General features: G+C 53.4%; 2 protein-coding genes across 4 annotated transcripts in view; one reads left to right on the top strand and one right to left on the bottom strand.

The window, feature by feature from the left end:
* The window catches only part of LAMP1 (lysosomal associated membrane protein 1), a 29,853-nt gene extending 25,965 nt beyond the window's left edge, over positions 1-3,888 (top strand). For both annotated transcript variants that reach the window (XM_046664364.1, XM_046664363.1), the window contains exons 5-9: positions 264-451; positions 1,123-1,248; positions 2,144-2,210; positions 2,279-2,449; positions 2,935-3,888. In XM_046664364.1, coding sequence (XP_046520320.1) covers positions 264-451; positions 1,123-1,248; positions 2,144-2,210; positions 2,279-2,449; positions 2,935-3,074 — 692 coding nt within the window. In that variant the 3' untranslated portion in view covers positions 3,075-3,888. The remainder of the gene's footprint in view (positions 1-263; positions 452-1,122; positions 1,249-2,143; positions 2,211-2,278; positions 2,450-2,934) is intronic.
* Positions 3,889-7,302: 3,414 nt separating this feature from the next.
* Positions 7,303-23,583, bottom strand: part of GRTP1 (growth hormone regulated TBC protein 1) — a 27,337-nt gene continuing 11,056 nt past the window's right edge. Inside the window, exons 4-8 of one of the 2 annotated variants that reach the window (XM_046664436.1) lie at positions 22,956-23,080; positions 20,638-20,734; positions 12,914-13,086; positions 12,646-12,831; positions 7,303-7,627 (exon numbers count right to left, since the gene is read on the bottom strand). In XM_046664436.1, coding sequence (XP_046520392.1) covers positions 7,541-7,627; positions 12,646-12,831; positions 12,914-13,086; positions 20,638-20,734; positions 22,956-23,080 — 668 coding nt within the window. In that variant the 3' untranslated portion in view covers positions 7,303-7,540. Of the gene's footprint in view, positions 7,631-12,645; positions 12,832-12,913; positions 13,087-20,637; positions 20,735-22,955; positions 23,081-23,583 lie in introns of both variants that reach the window. The other variant, XM_046664435.1, reaches the window with a different exon arrangement.

Raw genomic sequence — 23,583 nt, 5'->3', positions numbered from 1 at the left:
CTGTGCTTCCTGAACGGTGTGAGCACATGCCCACTCTGAGTGGAATGCTGTTTGTAGTGATTTACTCCTGTCCTGTACTCCTGAACGGTGTGAGCACATGCCATTCTTGGTGATTGAGAAATTGTGTTCTCCGGTGCTTTTTAGGACAGTCTGCTGGGGTCCGCAGTGAGCTCAGCAGGGTTTGTAGCTCCTGGCAGCTCTAGGGACCCAGGACTTTGCTGGCCTTCCTGTGGGGCATGATTCATTCCCATTTGTCCCTCCAGAGACGCGCTGTGAGCAAGATAGACCTTCCCCGACACCAACACCGCCGGTGACCCCCCACCCTTCACCATCCCCTACGCCTGAGAGCCCCTCAGTGAACAAGTACAACGTGAGTGGCACCAACGGGACCTGTCTGCTGGCCACCATGGGGCTGCAGCTGAACGTCACTTACGAGAACAGGGACAACATGGTAGGCTGGGCTCTGAGGAGTCCTTTCTTTCTCTGTGTTGGCGCGCATGAGCATTCGGGTGGGCACACATGTGTAGTCTCCTAGATGTGGATTGTAGGGAGCAGGTCAGTGTGCCTGTGTCTGTCACAGCCATCCCACCTGTCCACACACTATGGCACTTCTCTCTGACTCAGCAGCATTGAGGCGTTGTGACGGAGACGTCACGTGGTCCACAAAGCCTAAGGCGTGTGTTGTTTGGCACTTTAAGGGACAAGTTTGTTGACCCCTGAGAGAACATGAAATTTTGCTCCAACATTTAAGTGTTGTTTTTGTACTTCTCCTTTGAGATAATATTTCTCCCTACTGATGACAGAGTCTGTGGGGCTGTGGCAGGTAACTCACTTGTGTTGCATGTAAAGTCTGTGGCCATTGGAGGACGGGGTCAGAATGGGGCTGGGATCTGTACCTTTCCTACAGGGACGTGTCCTTCTGAGAGTAGCAAGCAGAAGTAGCTGGACAAGCAGTTTTGGAACCAGAAATCCACACTAGGATAAACTTCTAATGTTTTCCTTCTGGTTTCGGTCAAAATGAACGTGGCCTTGATGTTACTGCTTTAGGATTCTTTGTTTTTTCCAAAGTGGGGAGGACTTGGCATGAGATGGAATGGTAACTTGTTTTTGTCTCTTTCTTAGACTGTGACAAGAGTATTCAATATCAACCCAAATAAGACCCGTGTCAATGGGAGCTGCACTGCCCAACTGGTGACCCTGGAGCTCCGGGATGAGGATGTCACTCTCCTTGTCTTCCACTTTGGAATGGTGAGGGCCCATGTTCCTTTGTCACTTGGGGGCTTCTGTGTCAGCCCTGCCTGGCGTCTTAGCGTGCGCCTGACCTGGTTTTCTTTTGACTGTTTTCTTGTGCGCTTGGTGCCATGTGGCCACAGTGGCGAAGCTGAGCATGTGGTGCACAAGCCGGGGTGAAGGTCGGACACAGGTCCTGAACCCACAGCTCTGCCTTAGGCAGGAGGAGTCTTTTCTCTGCCTTCCTCTGTCAGTCTTTTTGGGCCCTCTGCTCCCCCCCCCCTTTTTTTGTTAACAAATGCCTGTGTTTGTTTATTCAGCATTCATCAGGCTGTGCCTACTGGGTACCCGACAGCCACTGTTAGCACCACCTGTCTGTAGTCAGCGTGGCTGCCGAGAGGGAAGAGGGACTTCAGGGTGGGCGCTCAACTTGGCCTCCTGCCTCATGTGGTCCCTGCCCCTTTACTGAGGAGCAGTGTCTCTGTGTCCTGTGCCTTCTTGTTTTCTTACCTGCCTTGGCAGAATCATATGTAACGTTAGCGAAATATGGGAAGAATAGAAATGTCACTCATGAATATTTGTAATACACTATGCAAATGAACTGATGAACAGTTGGGTTTCTCCTAATAAAGTTTAACTTTCAGAATATTTATTGAACTTTTTAGGAAAAGGTTCTTTTTACAATACAACTCCTTCAATCCCCATTTTAGCAGAGAATCTGATTCTGTAGAATGGTTTGGAAGGAACTAATCAAAATTTGTTCTTGAGAGTTATGCGATGCCTTTTACAGACAGGATACTCTGGTTTTATTCTAAAGCTAGAACTATGGGAGGTCAAATTTATTACCAAATGAGCCTTCAAGTTTGACAGTAAAAATCTGAGTGGTTATAAGGACTGTCTTCTTCTTTTTAAGAATGCAACTTCTAGCCAGTTTTTCCTGCAAGAAATCCAGTTGGATATGACTCTTCCTGACGCCAGAGGTAAGACTCCCACAATTCACGTGCCCGTCCAGGTGCTCCGTGGCACTCACTCTCACGTGCCTTTGCAGACCCCACCTTCAAGGCTGCCAACAGCTCGCTGAGGGCACTTCAGGCCACCATCGGGAACTCCTACAGGTGTAATGCCGAGGAGCGCCTGCGCGTCACAGAGGCCCTTTCTGTCAACGTCTTCAGAGTGTGGGTTCAGGCTTTCCAGGTGGAAGGTGACAAGTTTGGGTCCGGTGAGTAGCATCAAGGGCAGCATTTCAGACTTGCACAGGCTCTGACAGGCTATGGTTCTGTTTGGATATTGAACAGCTTGTGTGGGAGGTGGGGGTTGGGGGTCCCCTTTCCCAGTCTATGATTTTTAGAGCAAGTTCTTCCTGTGCCACTTCACTGTCGAAAGGGGCAGCAAATGCATGTCAGCTTTGAGCACAGGTGATCGTTTTAAGAAGTAGTGTGGCTCCACCCCTGTGAAAGCAGTCAGTGTTCCAGAAGGGCCCAGGGGCCTGGACTGCACGCCGACTGGCCATATCTGTAACTTCCCAGCCATGTGGAAAGACCCGTCTCTATAGGGGCTTCTCCGTGTGCTAGCTGATTGGAATTGGAGCCCCTTCCTCAGTTAATCCTCCCCTGCTGGGCTGTGGGAAGGAGGAGGAGGCAGAGGCCAGTCTGTCTGGTCCATGTGGTGACAGCCGCGTGAGCACAGGTCCCTCTGTCTCCACAGTGGAGGAATGCCAGCTGGATGAGAACAACATGATGATCCCCATCGCTGTGGGCGGTGCCCTGGCTGGGCTGGTCCTCATCGTCCTCATTGCCTACCTCATCGGCAGGAAGAGGAGCCACGCGGGCTACCAGACAATTTAGCGCTGCCACACCACAGACCAGCAGCGGCTGCAGGCCCGCCATTCGTTTCCCTGAGCTCAGACTGGTTGAGGGAGGCACACTTGCCTGCACACGATTTCCAAATCTGCTTTATCCAATTTGAAGTTCATCTTGCAACATTTACTATGCACAAAAGAGTAACTATTGAAATGACGGTGTTAATTTTGCTAACTGGGTTAAATATTTTGCTAACTGGTTAAATGTTAATATTTACCAAAGTAGAACTCTAAGAAGGGGTGGGTAAGAGGGCTTTTCAAGGGGCACTGGCTCCATATCATTTGGCTTTCTAAGATTCTGGTGTTTGGTCTCTTCACTCTTGATTCAGATCTAAGCCTTACAAAGGGAGAGTCTCTGATCTTAACACTTAGGACTGATGAAAGCTGGCTAATATTAGGCTGATGTGCTTAAGGGATTAGTAGAGAAAGAAAATTGCAAAACAGAAGTATTCCAAAAGACGGAAATCTGGAACGCTTAAATTAAGCTTTAGAAGCCAGGACAGTCCCCGCCCCCATGGGCTGCACACCTCAGCCGTCAAGTATCAGAGCTACTGCTGGGGTCTGCCATGCAAGAGATGGCACTTTTTTAAATAGCAAACTGGGTGTTATTTTTATTTACTTCTTTGTAAAGTGGTTTTCGGTCTTCTGTTTGAGGTTCAGGTGGTCCTGCGTCTGCACTTGTTTGTGTACAGTGATCGCTCTCACTCTGATTTACTGCTTGCAGCTCAGCGGCCTGGGCACTGAGGACCCTCCTGTGTGCAATGCCGTAACAATGCTAATAAAGTGTCTCTTTCTCTTTTTGTCTGGACCCAGCCCTTTTGTCCACTCGTGGTGAGTGCTTGCAATGGGACGAAGGGTGGGTGGTGGTATGTGAGCTGGGGGCAGCAGCCACAGGTGGGCACTGCCCATCACCCTGCTTTCAGGAGAGCTGACGTTGTAGCCAGTCTTGGGGGTGGTGACTCGAGAGTGTGAGTGGTGTCTTAAGGTCAGTTGTGAGTTGTGACCGTGAGAACGAGGAGGGAGGGGGAAGGGCCGCGTGGCTCCCACACAGCACTGTCTGGGGTCCTGGGCTCAGCGCTGGAGGAGGAGCCTCCCCTGGTCCTCAGGAGGCAGCAGCTCGGAGCTCCAGAACAGGGGCTTGAGCTGGAGCTTGCTTTAATCTTTCCTCTGAGGGCCTGTGGGCTGAGGGCCCTGGGACTGGGCTGTCCCTGACTGCCATCCACACACTCGAACCCCAGGGCCTGCCCCGGAATCTGCTTTCCACATGGGACCTGGCAGTCGGCCTCCAGATGCCGGGTGGAGATCTGCTATAGAGCTGAGTGGCCCCGTGTGGCTCTTACTTTGTGGCAGTCCTTTTTGAATCGAGCACAGCAGAGTGGGGCCGTGTGAGGAGTTCAAGGTGGGCAGGCCTGCGGTCTCAGGCAGTGTGCGAGCTCTGGACCGCAGGGCAGGGTTCACGGCTCTCAGCAGCAGCGTGATCACAGGCGTCAGAAGCCTCAGATTTTAGTCTCCCCAGTCTGGGCAGTCCAGACACTTTATGCCTGGGCCAGAGCTGAGGGAAACTGGCACCCGGCCTGTCATGCTGGGGTCAGGTCTTTGCAGGTGTGGCATTTGTACATCATCAAAGTTAGGAGAACATTAGAAAAGTAGCAGGTTCTGAATGGAGGGGTGAAGTTTCCAGACGGAGTGCTGTGGCACGGAGGGCTTGGTGCCTGGGCCAGTGATGGGGGTGGTGCCCTAGAGGTGCAGCTGTTCATGTTTCAAGAAGGGGAGCCTTTCTTACTTCGAGGTCCTTCCAGGGAGAGCCCCACTGACAGTTTATCAGCTACGGCCCCAAGTCGTTCAGTCTGGGGTGAGTGCTGTGCAGTTCCTGGGGCAAGGGGCTTGGGGCCACATGACTAGCATCCAAGTGTCAGGACTAGGAGTTCCGAGGTCCCTCTGGACAGTTGTGCCAGCCCCATGGTGGGAGGTGACCACTGGGAAGCAGGTGTGCTCCTTGCTGGACACACCAGGCTTGTGAGAATTTGGGGTGAAAGCAAGGACTGGGAGCGCCTGAGTCGGCCTGCGGGCACCAGTGGCCCCATGCACTCCGCTGTACCATGAGGCCGGCCTCGACGGCCTCCCCCAGCTCTGGCGACCCGCTCAGGCCACCCTTTCCTGCTACATGATCATCCGCAGGTGGGTTGAGATGTTAGTATGCTGTTTGGGTCCCAATCCGGCTTCATCAGCACAGAGCCGCAGCTGAAGGTGAGGACAGCCCAGGCTGCTGCTGTCGGGGGCACAGCTGCCAGCACCCAGGTGCCCATACCTGCTCTTCCTTTGGGGCAAGACACCGTGGTAGCAGGGTGCTGACACGCAACCACAGCCCAGTGGATGGGGATGGGGGTTTGTAAATGGAAGGATGATTTGGAGAAACCCAGGGTGTGTACAGGGCAGGTGAGCTTGGGGCTGCTTCGGGGGACGGGTGGGCAAGCTGCCCTGAGTGTGCCCCTCCTGGCCAGCGTGTCCCCACCTGGGCCTGTGTGTCCCCTGCAGGGCTCAGGTTTCTCAGCCAGCCCGAGGCAGTACCACCGACAGGGTGGGACGTTTGGGGCCTCCAGCCCTGAGAGGACGTCCTGCTGGGGGAGGAGGGGTCTTCTGCCTCCAGGGCCAGGATGAAGTGCTGCATGGAGCACGCGTGGGCCGAACCAGATGCCTGCCATTCCCTGGATCTCACGCACGCATGTGACAGTACTGTGTGACAGTAACCTAAAAAACCATCTTTAAAAATTTCCTTTCTACCCAGAGATAAAACCACACATCTATGGACAGCTAATCTTCAACAAAGGAGCAGATGGCCTACGATGGAGAAAAGAAAGTCTCTTCAACAAATGGTGCTGGGAAAACTGGACAGCCACATGTAAAAGATTGAAAATTGACCATTCTTTTTCACCACACACTAAAATAAACTCAAAATGGATCAAAGACCTAAAGATTAGGCCTGAAACAATAAGTCTTCTGGAAGAGAATATAGGCAGTACACTCTTTGACATCAGTTTCAAAAGAATCTTTTCGGACACTATAACTCCTCAGTTGAGGGAAACAATAGAAAGAATAAACAAATGGGACTTCATCAGACTAAAGAGCTTCTTCAAGACAAGGGAAAACAGGATTGAAACAAAAAAACAGCTCACTAATTGGGAAAAAATATTTACAAGCCACTTATCCGACAAAGGGTTAATCTCCATAATATACGAAGAACTCACATGGCTTAACAACAAAAAAACAAACAACCCGATCAAAAAATGGGCAGAGGACATGAACAGACATTTCTCCAAAGAAGATATGAGGATGGCCAATAGACACATGAAAAGATGTTCATCATCGCTAATCATCAGGGAAATGCAAATCAAAACTACACTAAGATATCACCTTACACCCGTTAGATTGGCAAAAACATCCAAAACCAAGAGCGACAAATGTTGGAGAGGTTGTGGAGAAAAAGGAACCCTCATACACTGTTGGTGGGAATGCAAACTGGTACAGCCACTATGGAAAACAGGATGGCGATTTCTCAAAAAGTTAAAAATAGAAATACCCTATGACCCAGCCATCCCATTACTGGGTAGCTATCCTAAGAACCTGAAATCAGAAATCTCAAGAGTCCGTTGCACCCCTATGTTCATCCCAGCATTATTTACAATAGCCAAGACGTGGAACCAACCTACATGCCCAGAAACTGATGATTGGATAAAGAAGATATGGTATATATACACAATGGAATACTACTCAGCCATAAAAAAAAGACAAAATTGGCCCATTCGCAGCAACGTGGATGGACCTCGAGGGTATTATGTTAAGCGAAATAAGCCAGTCAGAGAAAGACGAACTCTATATGACTCCACTCATAGGTGGAAGTTAACATATTGACAAGGAGATCTGATCTGTGGTTACCAGAGAAAAGGGGGGGGTGGGGGGAGGGCACAAAGGGGGAAATGGGGTACCCACAACATGACTAACAAAAATGTACAACTGAAATCTCACAAGGTTGTAATCTATCATAACATTAATGAAAAAAAAAAAAATTTCCTTTCTAAAGAGGAGTCACTTGCTATGTGCACAGACCTCGCCCAAAGGTTAACAAACGCCACAGAGAGGAACTAAGAACACTGACAGCAGCTCACTGCTTTGGTTTTAACTTTGAATCCACTGAGAAGCCGATAATCACAAACTCATAGGTGTTGACATACTTTATTAAATACAAACACGCATCTCACATTTTATATATTATCCATGTTTCAGGTAAAAATATATTTTTAGAAATTCATGACTTCATAGCTCATAATCAAAGAGTTACAGAATGACAATTTTAAATCGGTCTTATAAAAATTTCACAACTCCAGTGTGGACACATTGACTATGTACAGGACTTTAAGACGAGTGGTAGAAACTGGTCAGTGCAGGAGGCACTCGTCACCCCTGTGCCAGCAGCTTGGCCCTGCAGCGCTCCCGGAGCCTGGTGATGGTGCTCGTGGACAAGCTGCCCGGCTCGGAGAAGATCTTCTGGGACAGAAATGGAGTGAGTTTAAGAACAAACCAGCCAACAACACACTTTTACCTTAGCTGTCCCCTGTTCAACACTAGACTGTGGCAGACAGACAGACCAAAGACGCCCGAGTCCCCAGCCGGGTGGACACCCCCAGTTTGCTGAGTCCCGTTCCTGCCCTGGGGACCCAGGGCTGCAGGTTGGCTGCCTGACAGTATTAAACCAATCACCTGAATGAAGAAAAGGTCACCTGTTTCCTTTAGACCCTTTTCAAAATCAAAGAGTGGGACTGCAACACAATGAGTACCCACCACAGACACCACTCAGAGGGGAGCCGCCAGACCCTCCCACACAGCCCCAGGAGGGCCCCGGCCCCACACACGCAGCCATCCGTTTTAGCAGCAGGCCCCAAAGGCCAGCTGGCGGGAGGGGAGCCACCGCGGGGCTTGAGTGTCTCGTTACCTCCACCAGCAGCAAGGCTAGACCCTGCCCAGCCACACAGACATTCGCTCATGAACGAGAGCTGTGAAGCGCTGGATCGTGTTCTGAAACGCGTCACAGGAGCGGCACGCGCCATTCCAACTGTGCGGACACATTGTTTGGTCTTCAGTCAACGGTGAGGGACATCCCACAGCACAGAGGGCGCGAAGGGAGCTCTGGACACAGGCGTGTACCCGTTCAGGCAGGCGTTCGTTCCAGGCGAGCGTGAACATGAGGCAGGACCTCGCTGCGTAGCAGGTCCCAGCGGCTGTCTTCTCGGATGCTCCGATGTTCGCGCAGTGAGCAAACACGACCTGTGCTCTTCTGTGGCCACGTTTCCTTGCCCCCTTTTGCACTTTTAAAAGTTTTGAATCAAATCCATAAAGTAAACATGTCAGATTCTGAAGTCATGGGCTCCAAGCCCTTGGAATTAAAATCAGGTAGCATCTTGTCCAATTTCTGTTTTAGTTGTTTTTTTTATTGTAGTAAAACCCACATACTATAAATTTACCATCTTCACCATTTCTAAGTGTGCAGTTCAGCAAGGTTAACTATTCACACTGCTGTGTATCAGATCTCCACAAGTCTTCCATCTCCCCAAACGGAAACTTTCCCCACTAAACCCTGAGTCCCCATCCCTCAGCCCCCGGCACCACCATCTACTCTGTGTCTGAACTGGGCTCCTCTCTGTCCCTCGTGTAAGTGGAACCCTACAGCATTTGTCTTTTGTGACTGGCTTGTGTCAGTATAATGTCGAGGTTCCGCCATGTTGTGCCTGTGTTAGAATTCCCTTCCTCTATAAAAATGCTGAGTAACGGTCCATTGCATATTTATCCACTTGTCTGTTGATGGGCAGTTGGGTTTATTCCACATCTTGGCTATTGGGAATAATCTAGCTATGCACATAGGTGTACAAATATGTGTTCAAGTTCCTCCTTTCAGTTCTTTTGGGTAAATACTCGGAAGTGGAATTGCTGGACCTATGGTAATTCTGTTTAATTTTCTGAGGAACTGCCATACTCTTTTCCACAGTGGCTGCAGTATTTTACATTCCCACCAGCAGTGGACAAAGCTTCCAGTCTCTCCACATCCTCACCAGCACATCCTCACCAGCACTTGTTCTGTTCTGTTCTTGACAGTGACCATCCTAGTGGGTGTGAGGCAGTATCTCACGTGGTTCTGATTTGCATTTCCCTCATGACCAGTGATACTGAGCATCTTTTTATGGGCTTGTTGGCCATTGGTATGTCTTCTTTGGAGAAATGTCTGTTCAGTCCATTGCCTATTTTTAAATGGAATTATCTGCTTTTTTGCTGTTGAGTTGTAGTTCTTCATATATTCTGGATATTAACCCCTTATCAGATGCATGGTTTGCAAAAATCTTCTCCCTTTCTGCAGGTTTCGCATTTCCTTTGCTGTGCGGGAGTCTTTAAGTTCGAGGTCGTCCTGTTTGCCTGTTTCTGCTTCTGTCGCCTGAGCTCTGTTCTTGCAGCTTTGACCCTTTAACTGTCATGCCCTGTAGCAGCTCTGAAGCCAGTCAGGGCTGTGAGAAACCAGATTTGAGGAGTGGAAGCAGGAAGAGACTCAGAGTCATTTCTAGCAAGTGAGGAACCACCCCACGATGAGGAGAAAAGATGGTGCTTCAGGGAGGGACGTGGGGAGGGACTGAGGCAGCACAGGGCGCCAGCGGAGGCGGCCACAGCCTGGAGCTCCAGAGGCTGGCGCGTGACCAGCATGAGAACTAACATTTTAGACCGGGAAACGCACCATCGCGTCCTTCATGCATAATAATTTAATAATCATTTGTGCAGTTACCACTGAGAAATCCACGGTTATAAATTAGGCCAAGTGTAAGGCTAGCATTATAATAGGTTTTTCTTAAAGAAATTTCATTTCAGAAATTCTTCGGTAGGTCCGTGACACGCATCACCCACGGTTGGAGTAGAGCAGTTACGTGGCAACGCCTGCATCCCTGAAATGTGGGAAGTAAATCCAGTCCTCTGCCGTGGGCCCGGACCCCTGTGTTCAGCTGTCCGTGTCCCGCTACCTTGCACTGAGCTTCGATGGGAGGCCGCCGCGTTTATTCTCCAGGAAATTCTAGATGTTCCTGTGAGGACTTCAAGGAGGTCTGTGCTGATGTGTTTGATACAGAAACACAGCCCTGACCTTGTAGAGGTCACTGAGAAAGCAGGACCCACTGTCCGGAGCCGCCTCCCGGCCAGCTCCCCTCATGTGGCTCCATCCACTCTGTCGATGACACACAGCCTTTCTGTTTCGATGTGGGCAGACTGGTGGAACCCGCCTAGTGCCCCCGGGACCCTCTGTGCTTCCCTCGAGCCTGCTCAGCGCTCAGGGCCCAGAGCACCTTCGGGCAGAAGACCTGCAAAGCCCCGCCGTGGTCGGCCGTCCTCCTGCAGCTGGCCCACGGGCAGGAGACCTGTCGCTGCGCTGCCTCTCGCACTTTACAAGCTCGGGTGCTCCCTGAGCGCTTCCTGTGTGCGGGGACTCACTCAACACGGCGACAGACGACGCCCGTCAGAACCTGACCACCGTGACAGCACGCGCGGAGTGAGAAGCTGGACACACAAAGTCACTGTTGACACGTTGACGGGCAAATCCACGGGGACAGAAAGTAGACTGGTGGCTGCCAGCGGGAAGGGAGGAAGTACAGGTTCACTTTTGGGGTGATGAGAATGTTCTGGAACTAGATAGTGATGGTACTTGTCCCATCTTTGAATGTACATGTTACAAGGGTGAATTTTATGATATGGGAATTCTATCTCATTAAAACTAAAAGCACTCAGTAACCGTAGCATGCAGGAACTATTATGATCTCCTCCTGATATTAATGAGGAAACCGAGTCTAAAGGGACCATGAAGCCAGTCACCGGTCGTGTGGAAAGGCCTGTGATTCAGTGTCGGCCTGCGAGCTCCTGGACGCACAGAACAGGCGCGCTGATGGCCTGGGAGAGCTCCCTCCCGCTGTCTGCTGCTGCAATTTCCCTGTGACACCCTCACTGAGGGGCACCAGTGTCCTGAAGACTTCCTAGGACAGAGAAGCCGCCCCTCGTGGAGGACTCATTCTGTCACGGTGAGGGGTGCCAGTTCCACCTGGCAAGCCTCTGAACGGGCTGCTGACAGATCTCCCACTTGTCTCATCCGTCATCGTCACCTTCTGTTTGTCACAGCCGCTGGCGGGTGAGCATGGCTGGAATGTCAGCGCTCACACCCACCTGCCTGCCATTCAGAGGACACCAGAGCCTGGTGACTGCATGTCCCCGCCACGGCAGCGAAACAGGAGGTCGTCCTGTTCTTCCCAAGGCTGGCGGGGGGCGGAACCCCGTCCCTTAATGGAGCCAGGGGCAGAGGCCGGGGTTTCCTCCACTCCGCCCACGCTGCTCCCTGGAGCCGCCTCGCACCCGCACCTCGCTTCCAGAGCGGCGTGGAGCAGCTCAGGCCGCACGCTCTGGCTCAGTGGCCTCGATTCTTCCTAAGCCAGCCCCAGCCGTCAGAAGGCTGCCCCTCAGTCGCCTGACACGCCCCCAGGCCAAGCCGCCTCAGCACAGTGGCTGCTGCTCCCAGGAGGCGAGCATCACCTGGCCTTCCCGGGCGTGGGAATAATGCTTCACGAGGCCCCAGCTGTCTGTGCCTCTGTTGCCTCTTCTGAACTGGTCAGTATTTCAAACGGAAAGATGAGACACAAGACAAGCCAGGCATCTGCGCTCAAGGCTGCTCAGGCGCCAGCATCCCCTCCCGCCAGGGTCCTTCCGGCTTCAGCCTTTGTTTCCAGGCTCTCGCCCTCTTCCCACTAGTCCACCTACAACCTGCCTCTCCAGCCTCCGCAGCCTCATCCTCCTGTCGGACGCAGCTCCCACTTCCTTCACTCAGCGGATCCAAGTCGTCTACACAGCCTGCGCCAGGCCCAGTCCCAGTGGGGAGGCCCCTGGCTCGGGGAGCTGCCCTTCCGGGGGTACCGGCAACAGACACTGCGACCCCAGCAGGGCCAGGTGAGAAGTCGACAGTGGTCGGGCCGAGGAGAGATGGCCCTACCACAGGCGGTGATCAGGAAAGCCCTGAGACTGGAAACGCGGCGCAGCTTGGGAAGGGCCCCAGGAGGGGACAGCAGACGGAGGCCCCGCACCACGCCTTGACTCAGGGGACCCCGCCACCTCCCAGGCCTGGGAGAGACTGCAGTGCCAGCGAGACCGGTTCTGCCCCAGCTGCTTCGACCCAGTGAGCCTGGACTGGGCCTGCAGGGGTTCCCGGTGGCACTGGGCCCCGCCGTCCTCAGGGCCTATGGCACGGGAGCTGGGGAACAGCCACTGGGCTCCAGGTGGGTGGTCACCACCGGTCTGCCAGTCGGCCCCAGGCTCCGGGGGAAGGCGGGCCTAGAAGGGGCTGCTTGCGAGGGTGGGGTGAAGGGGACCTCGGAGGCAGAGGTCTGGAGGGAACACAGGGACAGTCGCCGTGCCAGACAGGCAGAGCCAGGGCACCTGCCTCGCGGGCCGAAGGCAGCAGCAGAGCGCAGCGCACGCTGAGCCCCGACACTCACCTGCATGAAGGTGTGGCACTCGGTCACAAACCTCCCTCTGGTGAGCTCCTTGAACTTTTCACAAACGTCTGCGAAACTGGTGGCTTCCAAAATCAAAGCCTGGTGTTGCTTAATCAGGGTCAGGGCCACCCGGAAGATAATCTTCGAGCCTTCATTGAACAAACAGTCCCAGATCCGAAGCACCGTCTGCAGAGAGACAGACAGGCACAGCATCACTGCACGACGGCCCCAGCGGCCCCGGTCTGAGCGAGCCGTGCGCCACGCTCACCTCCACGGGCAGGATGTCCACGAACAGGCAGATGAACCATCGAGACACAAGCAGGGTCCACAGGACACCGTGCCCATCCATCAGGGCCGCCACTGCTGGCAGCTTGGTCCTCACCAGCTCCCCCAGGACCTCCTGGTCCGTCTTCAGGCCCAGCATCGCGGGGCTGTAGTAATCTGCCAAGGGGACAAGATGAGAAACCAAGAAACCTGCGTCAGTCGCTCCACAAACCACAGCCCCCAACAGCCTCGTCCCTCCTTCCTGCTTAGCCGGGGACAGAAGACAGGGCTCTCTGCGGAGGATCCTTCCCAGAAGAGGAGGCAAGGTTAGAGGACCCAGGCAGGAGGCTGAGCTGTGCCGAGGCGGGGCCTCCTGGGAGCGACTCCCAAAGCGAGGCCCCAGGGGCCCCCGAGCTCTGGACAGCAAGGCCCTGCTGGTGGGAAGCAGGGATGTTCACATGCCCACCTTCAGAGCAGCATTATTCACACCCACCAAAAGATGTGCACAACCGAGCGTCCACCTACGGGTGACGGAGAAACAGAATGTGTCCGTCCACACAATGAGATATTATTCAGCCTTAAAAAGGAAGGAAATTCTGGGGCTGGCCCCATGTGGAGTGGTTAAGCTGGTGCACTCTGCTTTGGCGGCCCAGGGTTTCGCTGGTTTGGATCCTAGGTGCGGACATGGCCATGCTGGGGTGGTGTCCCACATGCCACAGCTGGAGGGACCCACAACTAAAAATATACAACTATGTACCAGGGGCTTTAGGGAGAAGGAGGAAAATAAAATCTTTAAATTAGGAAGGAAATCCTGACACCCGCTACAACATGGATGGAGCTTGGGGACATCATGCTGAGTGAAAAAAAAACCAGTCACAAAATACAAATACTTCTATGAGGTCCGTAAAGGAATCAAGTTCACAGACAGGAAGTAGACGGTGGGGCCAGGGGCCAGGGGAGGGGAGGAGACGGGGAGTGAGCGTTTAACGGGGACAGAGTTTCAGTTTGGGACAATGAAAGTTCTGGAGATGGAGTGTGGTGATGGTTGCACAACAATATGAATGTACTTAATGCCATGGAACTGCACTGAAAAACGGTTACGATGAGACCGGCCCAGTGGTGCAACGGTTAAGTTCACATGCTCTGCTCTGGCGGCCTGGGGTTCACAGGTTCGGATCCCGGGTACAGACCTACACATGGCTCATTAATTCATGCTGTGGAAGTGTCCCACATACAAGAGAGGAAGACTGCTACAGATGTTAGCTCAGCAACAGTCTTCCTCACCCAAAAAAAGAAAAAAAAGAGTGGTTAGGATGGTAAATTTTATGTTATATGTATTTTAACACATAAAAATACAACCGTTTAAAATCTGCAGGCGACAGCTGCCGTTTCCCATCATCCCCACTGAGGGAGAGTCCAGCAGCCATGGCCACGTGGCCATCTCAATGGCCTTCAGCAGCTGGGGCTCTGCCTGCCCGGGCTAAGGGAGGCCATGGGGACAGGCACGGGCGCAGGCAGGGCCAGCACTGCCTGACGGCGAGCTCCCTCCTGGGAGCAAGAGGCCACCACAGGGCGGGGGCTGCTGGGCTGAGGACAAGGGTCCAGCCGCAAGTGAACCCGGTGTGCGTCTGACACTATGGACACGCGCACTTGTCCCGCCGACGGGACCCTGCTGTGAAACCCTGCAAAAGGTGTTGCTCTTCCCTTTGCAAACCTCCGGCCCCTCTGACCGTGCCGTGGGGCCCCCATGGCTGGCGCCTCCGCAGGGAGGGGCTGGGACCCGCTTCGCTGGCCCCCGGCTGACGGGCCTTCAGATGCTGTGCCCCCTCACGCGTGTGCTCAGGGCGCAGGGACGTCAGCATGTGCAGCTGCTGGAAGCTCTCCTCGCGCTCGTGTGACTGCCACACGCTCCAGCTGGAGGGCGAGGACGCATCATTGCTTTTACCAGATTCCAGGAGGAGCTGACGTCCCCACACAACACAGAAGGCAGAGGCCACATTTAGTCTGAATATCTCTCCTCATTCCCAACGAGGGCTGACGGCTTAACTGGGAGAAAGTCCTTTTACTCCACTTAATGGCTTGGGGGCCTCAGAAAGCGGGACCCGCTAAGGGGACCTCACAGCCACTCTGCTCCTCCCACCCAACCAGCCGGCAGACAGCAGCCGGCAGTGCGCACAGCTCTGTGACCATGTGCTCAGAGGGACAGACAGACCGACACTTTCAACAGGGCGTTTACCTGCTGAATGGACGTTTGTCTTACCAAGAACTTTCTAGCTTGTTAATGTGACATGTTGCAACAAACTTTAATGCTTAATTTTTGATATAAAAAATTCAGTAAATAATCTATGTAATAAAATAGGAAATCTAGCACACACATCCTGTGCCAAACACAGCATCTCGTCCTGCCACCCGTGTTCACCACGGTCACTCACCACGGCAAAGGGACCAGGTGTCCCTGTTAATCAATTATTTTGGTTAAAATAGAATCATTATGAATATTGGCATGATATTGTGCTCATGTTACTAATTTTTAAAGACTAGTATACAGTAAACTACGTTTAATACTAAAATACCCGGAAAATAATTTAATAGAAGCCAATTCAGTTACAAAATATTCTTCCCTCTCATATCCTTACTTTGCATCTCTCTTTCTCCCTCTCTCGACGTTTTAATTTTAAGAGCAACATTCTGGTCCAGCTGGGGAGAAGGGAGCACAGATTCTCAGTGTCCTGAGAGCCAGGCGACCCAATTCTGTGAGTGACGGTGATGTCTCAGAGGGAGCCAGGTTCGAGCACAGGAGCGCTAAGGGGATTTGCTGAGCTGCCAGCACAGCACAACCTCCTTCTCTGTTAGCGGCTTACACCAGCTTCCAGAAATAGAGACCTTGAAGTCCCACGCAAGCCGCCACAGGCCTGAGTGGTTCAGGGGCAGGACCGCTGGAGCCCTCGAACACTTTGTAAGACAGACAAGCCGCACCCCTGGCCTGCCTGCAGCCGTCCCTGCCCGCTGTGTGAGCCAGAGACGGCACGGCCAGCGCTGGGCTGTGCACAGGAACATCCTAAGCAGCCCCCAAATGGGCCTCGCCCCCTGGAGCCCAAGTCACCTCCTCCTGGGCAGGCCTGCCTTGCAAGCGACGTGGTGGCTGCGTCAGCACCTGGGAGGGCTGACCCTGCTGTGGGCGGGGCACAGATGTAGAAACCTGCCCATGATCATTACTGCCACGTGAGTAGTCAGCGCCAGGGCTGGCACTTAGACCTGTGTGGTCTAAGTCCAACACTGATGCTCGTCAGCCCAGGACGAAGTGCCTGCCTGTGACAAGGCAAACGCCGTGCCACAGGAATAGGGCGCAGGCAGTGGGGTATGACTCAAGGTAGGGGAGACCCCACAGGGCAGTTCATCAGAGCACAAGCGGAACACCTGCCCGGGTGCGGCTGCGACGAACAGGGTCCAGTGGTCCTCGCCTCCCACCTCTGCTGTGAGCCTCACCCGAGAAAGAGCCTTATCGGTCCTCATCTGGGCCACACCTTCGAGGCTGAGCCGGGGTATGTGATGATGAGCAGCCTGTTTCCCTGTTTCAAAGGAAAACAGGTCAGACCAGCTTTCTGGGACGCAGATACATCAGTTCCTTATTGTGTTGACTCATTACTTGATCGAGTGGTGCCGCCTCCATCCTCGGTCAGGTCAGCGAGTCAGGGTCTGGTCCCCAGCTTCTCAGCAAGCTCAGGAGTCCTCCTCGCCCCACAAAGTGGCCACGTCTGCTTTGCCTCCTGCGCCGCTGGCTGGATGCCCTGGTTTCAGCAGTGACTAATTGGGACAGCCACCAACGGCCCCAGAGGAGGCCACCCAGTGTCACGAGAGCTGGAGGTCCAGGGGAGCTGGGGGTCTGTGTGAGGACGTTCGGGGGACAAATTCAGTACGTACAGACAGCATCTAGTGGCCTTCTGTTGACTTGGGACCATGAGAGGCATTGGAGGGTGGAAGTGAAATCCTGTGAGTAGACCTTGTCGCAGTGACTATTAAGCGGCAGCTACACTAACTAAGTTAGCTACACTAAAGCTCCCGGAGGTGGCGGTGCCCAGGGAAGGCTCATCAGTAGGCAGGAGGTGGCGTGGGGCGGCAGAGACCACGAGTCCATGACTTGGTACCAGCTACTCTCTCCACCTCCGGTTCCTCCTTTGTGAGGAGACAGCAGCACGACATGTGCTCAGTTTAACACCGATTGTCACCCCATTTACACTGCTCTGAAATCCGGCTGTCACCCACCTGGAGGCGGTGGCCGCCGAGGGGCCGTGCTGAAGGCTCTGACCTCCTGCTTCAGTGTTTGGATGTGCCCCTCCTTGCCCACCAGAGAACCCGTCAGCTCTTTCTAACTCTGTTGGCCATTCAGGTTTCCTGTTCTATAAATCGCCTATTAGGCATATTCTTCACCAAATTTTCCACTAGATTTTTAGGAACTCTTTACATGTTAATTTTGTGGATCACAGATACCTTCTCCAAAACAGCTTGTATTTTTACTTTGCTTATGACATCTTGTGCCAAAATTAGTTTTTAGTTTTAAGGTAATTAAAATTATCAATCACATCTTTTATACTTTTTGCATTTTATTCAAGAACTTCTTCCCTACTCCAGCGTCGTGAAAGTATTCTATATCCATTGTTCTCAGTTTCGAAGTCTTGCTTTTTCACAAAACTCTTGAATCCATCTGGGATTGAAATGAGGGTCTGATTCTGTTTTCTTCCATACAGTCAACTGTCACCGACGTTTTAAACAGTCTGTCTTTTCCTCGTTAACTGAGACATCTCACACACCAAGTTCCAATACAAAGATCAGCAGACAAACTGATTTCCAGCCTCTCGACTGTTTCCCCACCCGTGGCCCCACACCAGACCGTGTCGACGCCACAGCCGGGCCACAGCCCACCAACGTTCCTTCAAGCCTGCGTGGCTGTGCTTTGCCCTGATTCTCCCGTGTGGTTAAGCCATCCTTGCATTCCTGGGATAAACTCTCTTTAGATAAAAAAATACTCCGTGGTCATCACTGGATTCAAGTTACTAATAGCAGTATTATCATTTTAATTAGAACGTGCATACTGTGTGCGTCAGTGAGGTGAGCTGCATGACAGCGAGGTCACACTGGCTCCCCCAGATGATGGGCAGTTCAGCCTTTGCTATTTTCTGCAAGATTTACAAAAAGCAGGAATTATCTGTTCCTTCAAGGTTGGAGGAGATTTTGAGTGTCTGTGAGGAGTTTCTGCATGTCTGTGCATCTGCCCATTCAGACGTTCCACCTTCTCTCCAACCAGCTTTGTCAGGCTGCATTTTTCTCAAGATTATCCATTTATCTCTTGATGATTCTTAAAAATCTACAGACTCTCATGTGACAGCACCCCTTCATTTCTAAATACCTCACCCATTTGTCTTTATCAGTCTTGCCAGAGGTTTGTCTACTTTAGCACCGTTTTCCAAAGAACCAGCTTTTGTCTCAGTTCATCTTTTCTATTGTTCTTTGTTTTCTTGTCATTAATTCTCTCCTTCATTTATGTGCTGATGTGCAAGTAGCTACATAAATGCACACAAAGAACTCTGGAAAGACACACGCATGCTGAAGGCAGCACAGCAACAGCTGCCTCTGGGTAGGAGAGAAAGGGGTAGGCTAATGAAGGAGAAGGGTCACTCTTTGTTCCACAATCAGTACTCTATTTTCCGAACTTTTAAAATAAGAATACATCTGTGCATTGTCTGTGTAATTAAAAAAGAAACAACTAAGCAGGTTGACCGTGGCACTGGAATGACCTAGTTTGTGTGAAGAATTCAGAGAACATGACATACAGCTGCCTTTTGCCCTTTGAGCAGCTCTGCAATCCCAAGAATAATCCCCTATTCTCCCACAGTCCTAACATTTTTAGTTGGATATTTTGTTTTTGAATCAATACTTGCCTGCACTGCACTTTAGTTTGATGGAACCTCATAATGACAGGAAACAACATTTCATGGCCTTAAAAATACGTCTGCATATGACACTACCACCTTAGAGGCAGTGTGGAGCCTCGCTTTTTGTTTTCTGAGTCAACACTGTCACCTCTGATGCCCTCTGTATTCCACCTGCTCACTGTGGGTGGTGATGTGGTTGCTGCCGTCCACCGTCTGACCTCCTGCCGCAGCGGGTCCTCTGATGTTTGCCCAACCCCCAGAATAGCGTCTGGAATTGATCCTGGGAACAAAGATTCATCCCAATCCAGTCCTTGCAGGTAAGTGTAGCAAACGGTGCAGCTACGAAGCTCTGTTGCTATTCCCCTGGGAGTCTCAACTCCTTGTCCTCGTCCTCATCCTCCCCCGTCTCTGCAGCTCAGGCCCTCACGTGGAAGCAGGACAGCTGGAGCTCCTCCCCAGTCAGGCTCCTCTCCCGCACGCGGGCCCTCTCCACCTGCCTTCCTCACGGCGGCTGCACCCAGTCTGGTCTCTGGTGTGCTTGCTCCCCAGGCCACAGAGCATGAGGAGTGACCTCGCTTCCCCGTCCCTCCAGACTCTCCCCATCTCTAACTCAGGCTACTCGTCCACGAGGCACACGCCAGGGTCTCACGTGGCCGTGGGTGTGAACCCGGCTCTGCCACACACGGCCTTGGGACCCAAGCCTTAGCGTCCTCATCCATAAAATGGACTCAGTAGTTGGGTCCATGTGGTGCAGCTGTGCTGAGGGTTAAAGGAGAGTGTAGATGCAGTTCAGCATGGAACCTGAAACGTGCCACGTGCCCACGACGCAGAAGCTGCAGTGCACGCCCCTCACGTCTTCAACACAGAGTCCCGGACAGAGGCCAGCTCTCCTGGGTGGTTCTGGATGCTCTCCCTGGTGGTCCTGAGTGGGTCTAGCCTGACTCAGGGGGGCAAGCGTGGGGGTGGGGGGAAGAGGCGGGAAACTCGGTGGCACCGAAAACAAGACTGACCCAGGGCTCCTCCCACCTGAAGGAGCCCGTAACCTCCCCGTCCATTGGTCACAAGGATTTGCAACTGTGTTTGTCCTGAGCCACATGTGAGCTCACTGGGACCATCAGCACCGTCACAGCTAGGGGGGTAGAAGGTGGTATCTGCCCCACATCCCCTCCCACCTGAACTGGTTCTGGCCATTCTCGTCCCAAAGTGGTCCCACTGCATGGCTTGTGGTCTACACTGTGCATTACAAAAATTGCAGTTGTTTACTAATAAGTGACTTGTTTATTAATTAATCTGTAATTAATGAAAATAATGAATATTCATTAATAACTAGAAAGGTGGAAATGCATGAAAAGAATGACTTTCACCTTAATGACAGTAGTAATAATGGCTGACGAGCATTTCACTCCATCCGACCTTTTGTGGACTCAATAACAAGCACACACACAGGAGCGAGCTCACTTCTCCCAGATTCTGTGGTCAGTAAGACAAGCAACAGTCCATGAGTCTCCACACAAACGGGACAGGCCGAGGGGCGGACGGCCAAGCACACGGCCTCAGCCAAACTCCAGCTCTGGGACGCAGAGCGAAGAACGCTCCACGGGGCCCGAGAGGCCGCGGCTCCAGCTGGAGCCGTCACCTTAGGTCCCGTTCTTCCCTTTAACTCAGCTGCAAGAAGATGTTAACCTCAACTGCCTAACAAATTCAGCTGCATTTTAACTAAACCTCAACCTGCCGGCTGAGTCACTGCGACAGCACCAGATCAGGAAGGCGAAGGCAAGTGGGGGAGAGCGCGACATACCGGGCAGGATCCTTCCGATGAGCGCATCCAGGAGCCAGAAGGACTCCTCCTCGTTCTTCGTTATGAGAATCAGGTATCCCGCGATAAAGTTCATGCCCTGCAATCAGAGGACGAGACGCCAGCTCAGGCCGAGCGCTCACCCTACTGGGCCCTGTCACTGCTCGGCTGCTGCTCGTTGCCCCCGAAATTGCACAATTCTAGAACTTCAGTCGAACTTCAGAGATAGGGAGAATCTGCCACCCAGTGACGCATTTGGTCAAGCCCACATGAAAGGGTAAGAAGAAAACGGTTAAGAGAAACTCTTCTGAAAACTGCCCTAGAAAACTAAGTCCAAGACTCCTTCAAGCAACGGTAACCGTATGCTCAACGTAGTTTAAGAGCGGTTTCTAAAAAGATTGCTCTAATACGTGCCAGCAGCAGGAAACCCCTCTCAGAGGGGGACCAGACCAGTGGCCACATTTCACAAGAGCATAAGGCTCCCGGTCTGACACCCGGGGCGAGAGAGAACTCTGACGGACGCTGTTCAGGGGATTCTCGGCACACCTGCCAAAGGGCGCTGTTGCCGAAACGCTCGACGTGTGTGACTCAGCTGAGAGAAGCGGCTAGAAAGAGCCCAGCCATGGGGCCCAGCCACAGCGAGCCGCTGTCGTCGCCGGCAACTGGGTTTGAGGTGCTCTATGTTCTTTGTCGCTTGTCTGTATTTTGTAAAATAAACGTGTATTTCCCTAATGATAAGGGAAAAATCCAGCCTTTGTCAACCCATAAATGTGGGCACAGGGACATCACAGAGGGAGAAGGCCACGTGAAGGTGGGGGCAGAGACTGAGCCCAGGGTCGCCAAAGGCCACCAGGAGTGGGAGGCCACGGACAGTCCCCATGGCGGCCTCAGGAGGAACCAGTGGCCGTGTGGCACCTTGTTCTCCGACTTCGGGCCTCCAGATGTGAGACAGTCAATTCCCGGCGTTTATGCCTCTCAGCCTGGGGTCCTGTCGCGCAGCCCCAGGGAAACTAACACACCACGCATATGTGTGTAAGTACGTGTATCCACGTACATGCAAACACATTCCAAACACCAGAGGAACTTCCGCATCACGCCAACGTTGAAAACTGTGTGAGGTTTCTTTTTTAAAGCTATTTTTAAACCCCACGAGAACAGTACTAGAATAATCCAGACAGTTTCTCGGCCATCCTGTGCCTCCCCCGAAAGGCCGAGTCCTTGTTCTGGACGGCAGGTTAACGACGGTAACAAAGCAGAGCATGAGGGTCCTTCCGTCTGGGGGGGACGGGTCCCAGAGTCACCTGCTCACAGGCGCCCGCGGCGCACGGCACCGGGAAACAGCCTAATGGTCACTCAGGGGACACGAGCAGGTCGCTAGCTTCTTTGCGGCTGGTCTTTTCAAAGGGGTCGCTCCTGCTCCCCTATCCTCTCAACCCAAGAGCAACACCACGAGCCATCTACACGGAAACTCAAGTCCCAAAGCGACCCCAACATCTGTGCCAACTTCACAGAGGCCTCAGCGCCCTGGCCTGCCTTCTCGATGAACCGGCCCACGCCCGGCACGGGGGATCTCACCACGCGGCTCCCTCGCTGTCCGCTCAGGACACCTGGGACAAACCTCGGGCCCTAGGAGCTTGGTGGCCCACGGCCCCAGACGCAGGGAGAGCCACCTCGCTGACAGCACCGGCCACACACGGCCACGGCGACGGGCAGCACGCCCGGGACGGGCGGCCGCGGCTCCTGCCGACCCCTGCCTCGGCGGCCTCCTGTGAGCCAGCACGGAGATGGCCCACCTCGCGAGAAGCCCAGCTGGGCTCTGCCGGCACCCTCAGTGGGAAGAGAAGTGTCCCCTTGACGTGCTCTCGCCTGAGGGCGATCCTCCCGCCTCAGTGCTCCTGCCCCAGAAACCCAAGACAAGGGGCCGAGACTGCAGGTGACCAGGCGACGGTCACCCTCCCTGTGGGGAAGGTCTGGGTTCCCAAAGGGACCTCAAAGGAGCCCCTACGCTCACTCACCTGGCCCCACACACTCACATAGACACACACTCTGTACCGCGGCCGAGGTGCGGGTCACTCCGTGTCCGGAATGTGCAGCCCTGTGCTTGCTTACGTTGCCTCCCACCTGCCGGGCACGTGGGTGTCCTCTGGCTTTCCTCGCTGGGAAACTGAGCCACAGGCCAGCGTGAGGTATTATCGGTTAGGGAGTCTCTGCTCTGGGCTCCTGGGGAACGGTCGACGTCCCCTGGACGACGGCCCTGTCGTGAGTCTGTGGGTGTCCATGCTGTCCCCCGCCCCCAGCGCCCCCTAGCTGCCCGGGCTCACCTGGCAATACCCCACGCCCTGGTTGTGGTGCCCATAGGCCAGAAGCACGTTGTACAGGGTCTTCTGCAGACAGGGATCGGCGCTCTTGCGGAATTTCACGTTATCCGGGAAGGTCCTGTTCATATCTGCAGGGAAATTCACGGCACAGAATTGTTCAAAGGCTGGAAAGGGAAGACCAGTCTGCGACGAACCAGATCCTCCCGCGCCCGCCCCGAGGGAGGCCCGGCCCACCGCCACAGCGCACGCTCCGTCCACGCGTGAGGGATGGTCTCCACCCTGGTTACGCGCCTGAGCCACACAGAAAGCTCCACAGGGATGAGCCGGGGGCACCCAGAGCCAGGAAGGAAGACGGGGGCGTCCCCTGGATGCCCCGTCCTGCTCCAGCCGCACCCCAGGGATGCCAGAGGGTCCCAGAAGCCCTTCCTCCCAAAATCAGCGGTGGCAGAGTGGGTTTCTCTGAGCCGAGGCCGGCCCTGCAGGCCCTGAAGCCTCCTCGTGTCCCTCCGCTGCGCAGACCCGCCAGCACCGCTGCCCTCACGTTTCCCTCTTAGCTGGGGGCAGGGGATTAATGTAGGACCATGGGTGACAAGTGAGCAGTTTACACAAAACCTTAGAAAATTTTCCCAAC

The sequence above is a fragment of the Equus quagga genome, chromosome 6 (genome assembly GCF_021613505.1).
Source record: "Equus quagga isolate Etosha38 chromosome 6, UCLA_HA_Equagga_1.0, whole genome shotgun sequence".
In the NCBI taxonomy this organism is placed as follows: domain Eukaryota; kingdom Metazoa; phylum Chordata; class Mammalia; order Perissodactyla; family Equidae; genus Equus; species Equus quagga.
Note: the sequence above shows the minus strand (reverse complement) of the source record. Positions and strands in the feature narration are given on the sequence as shown.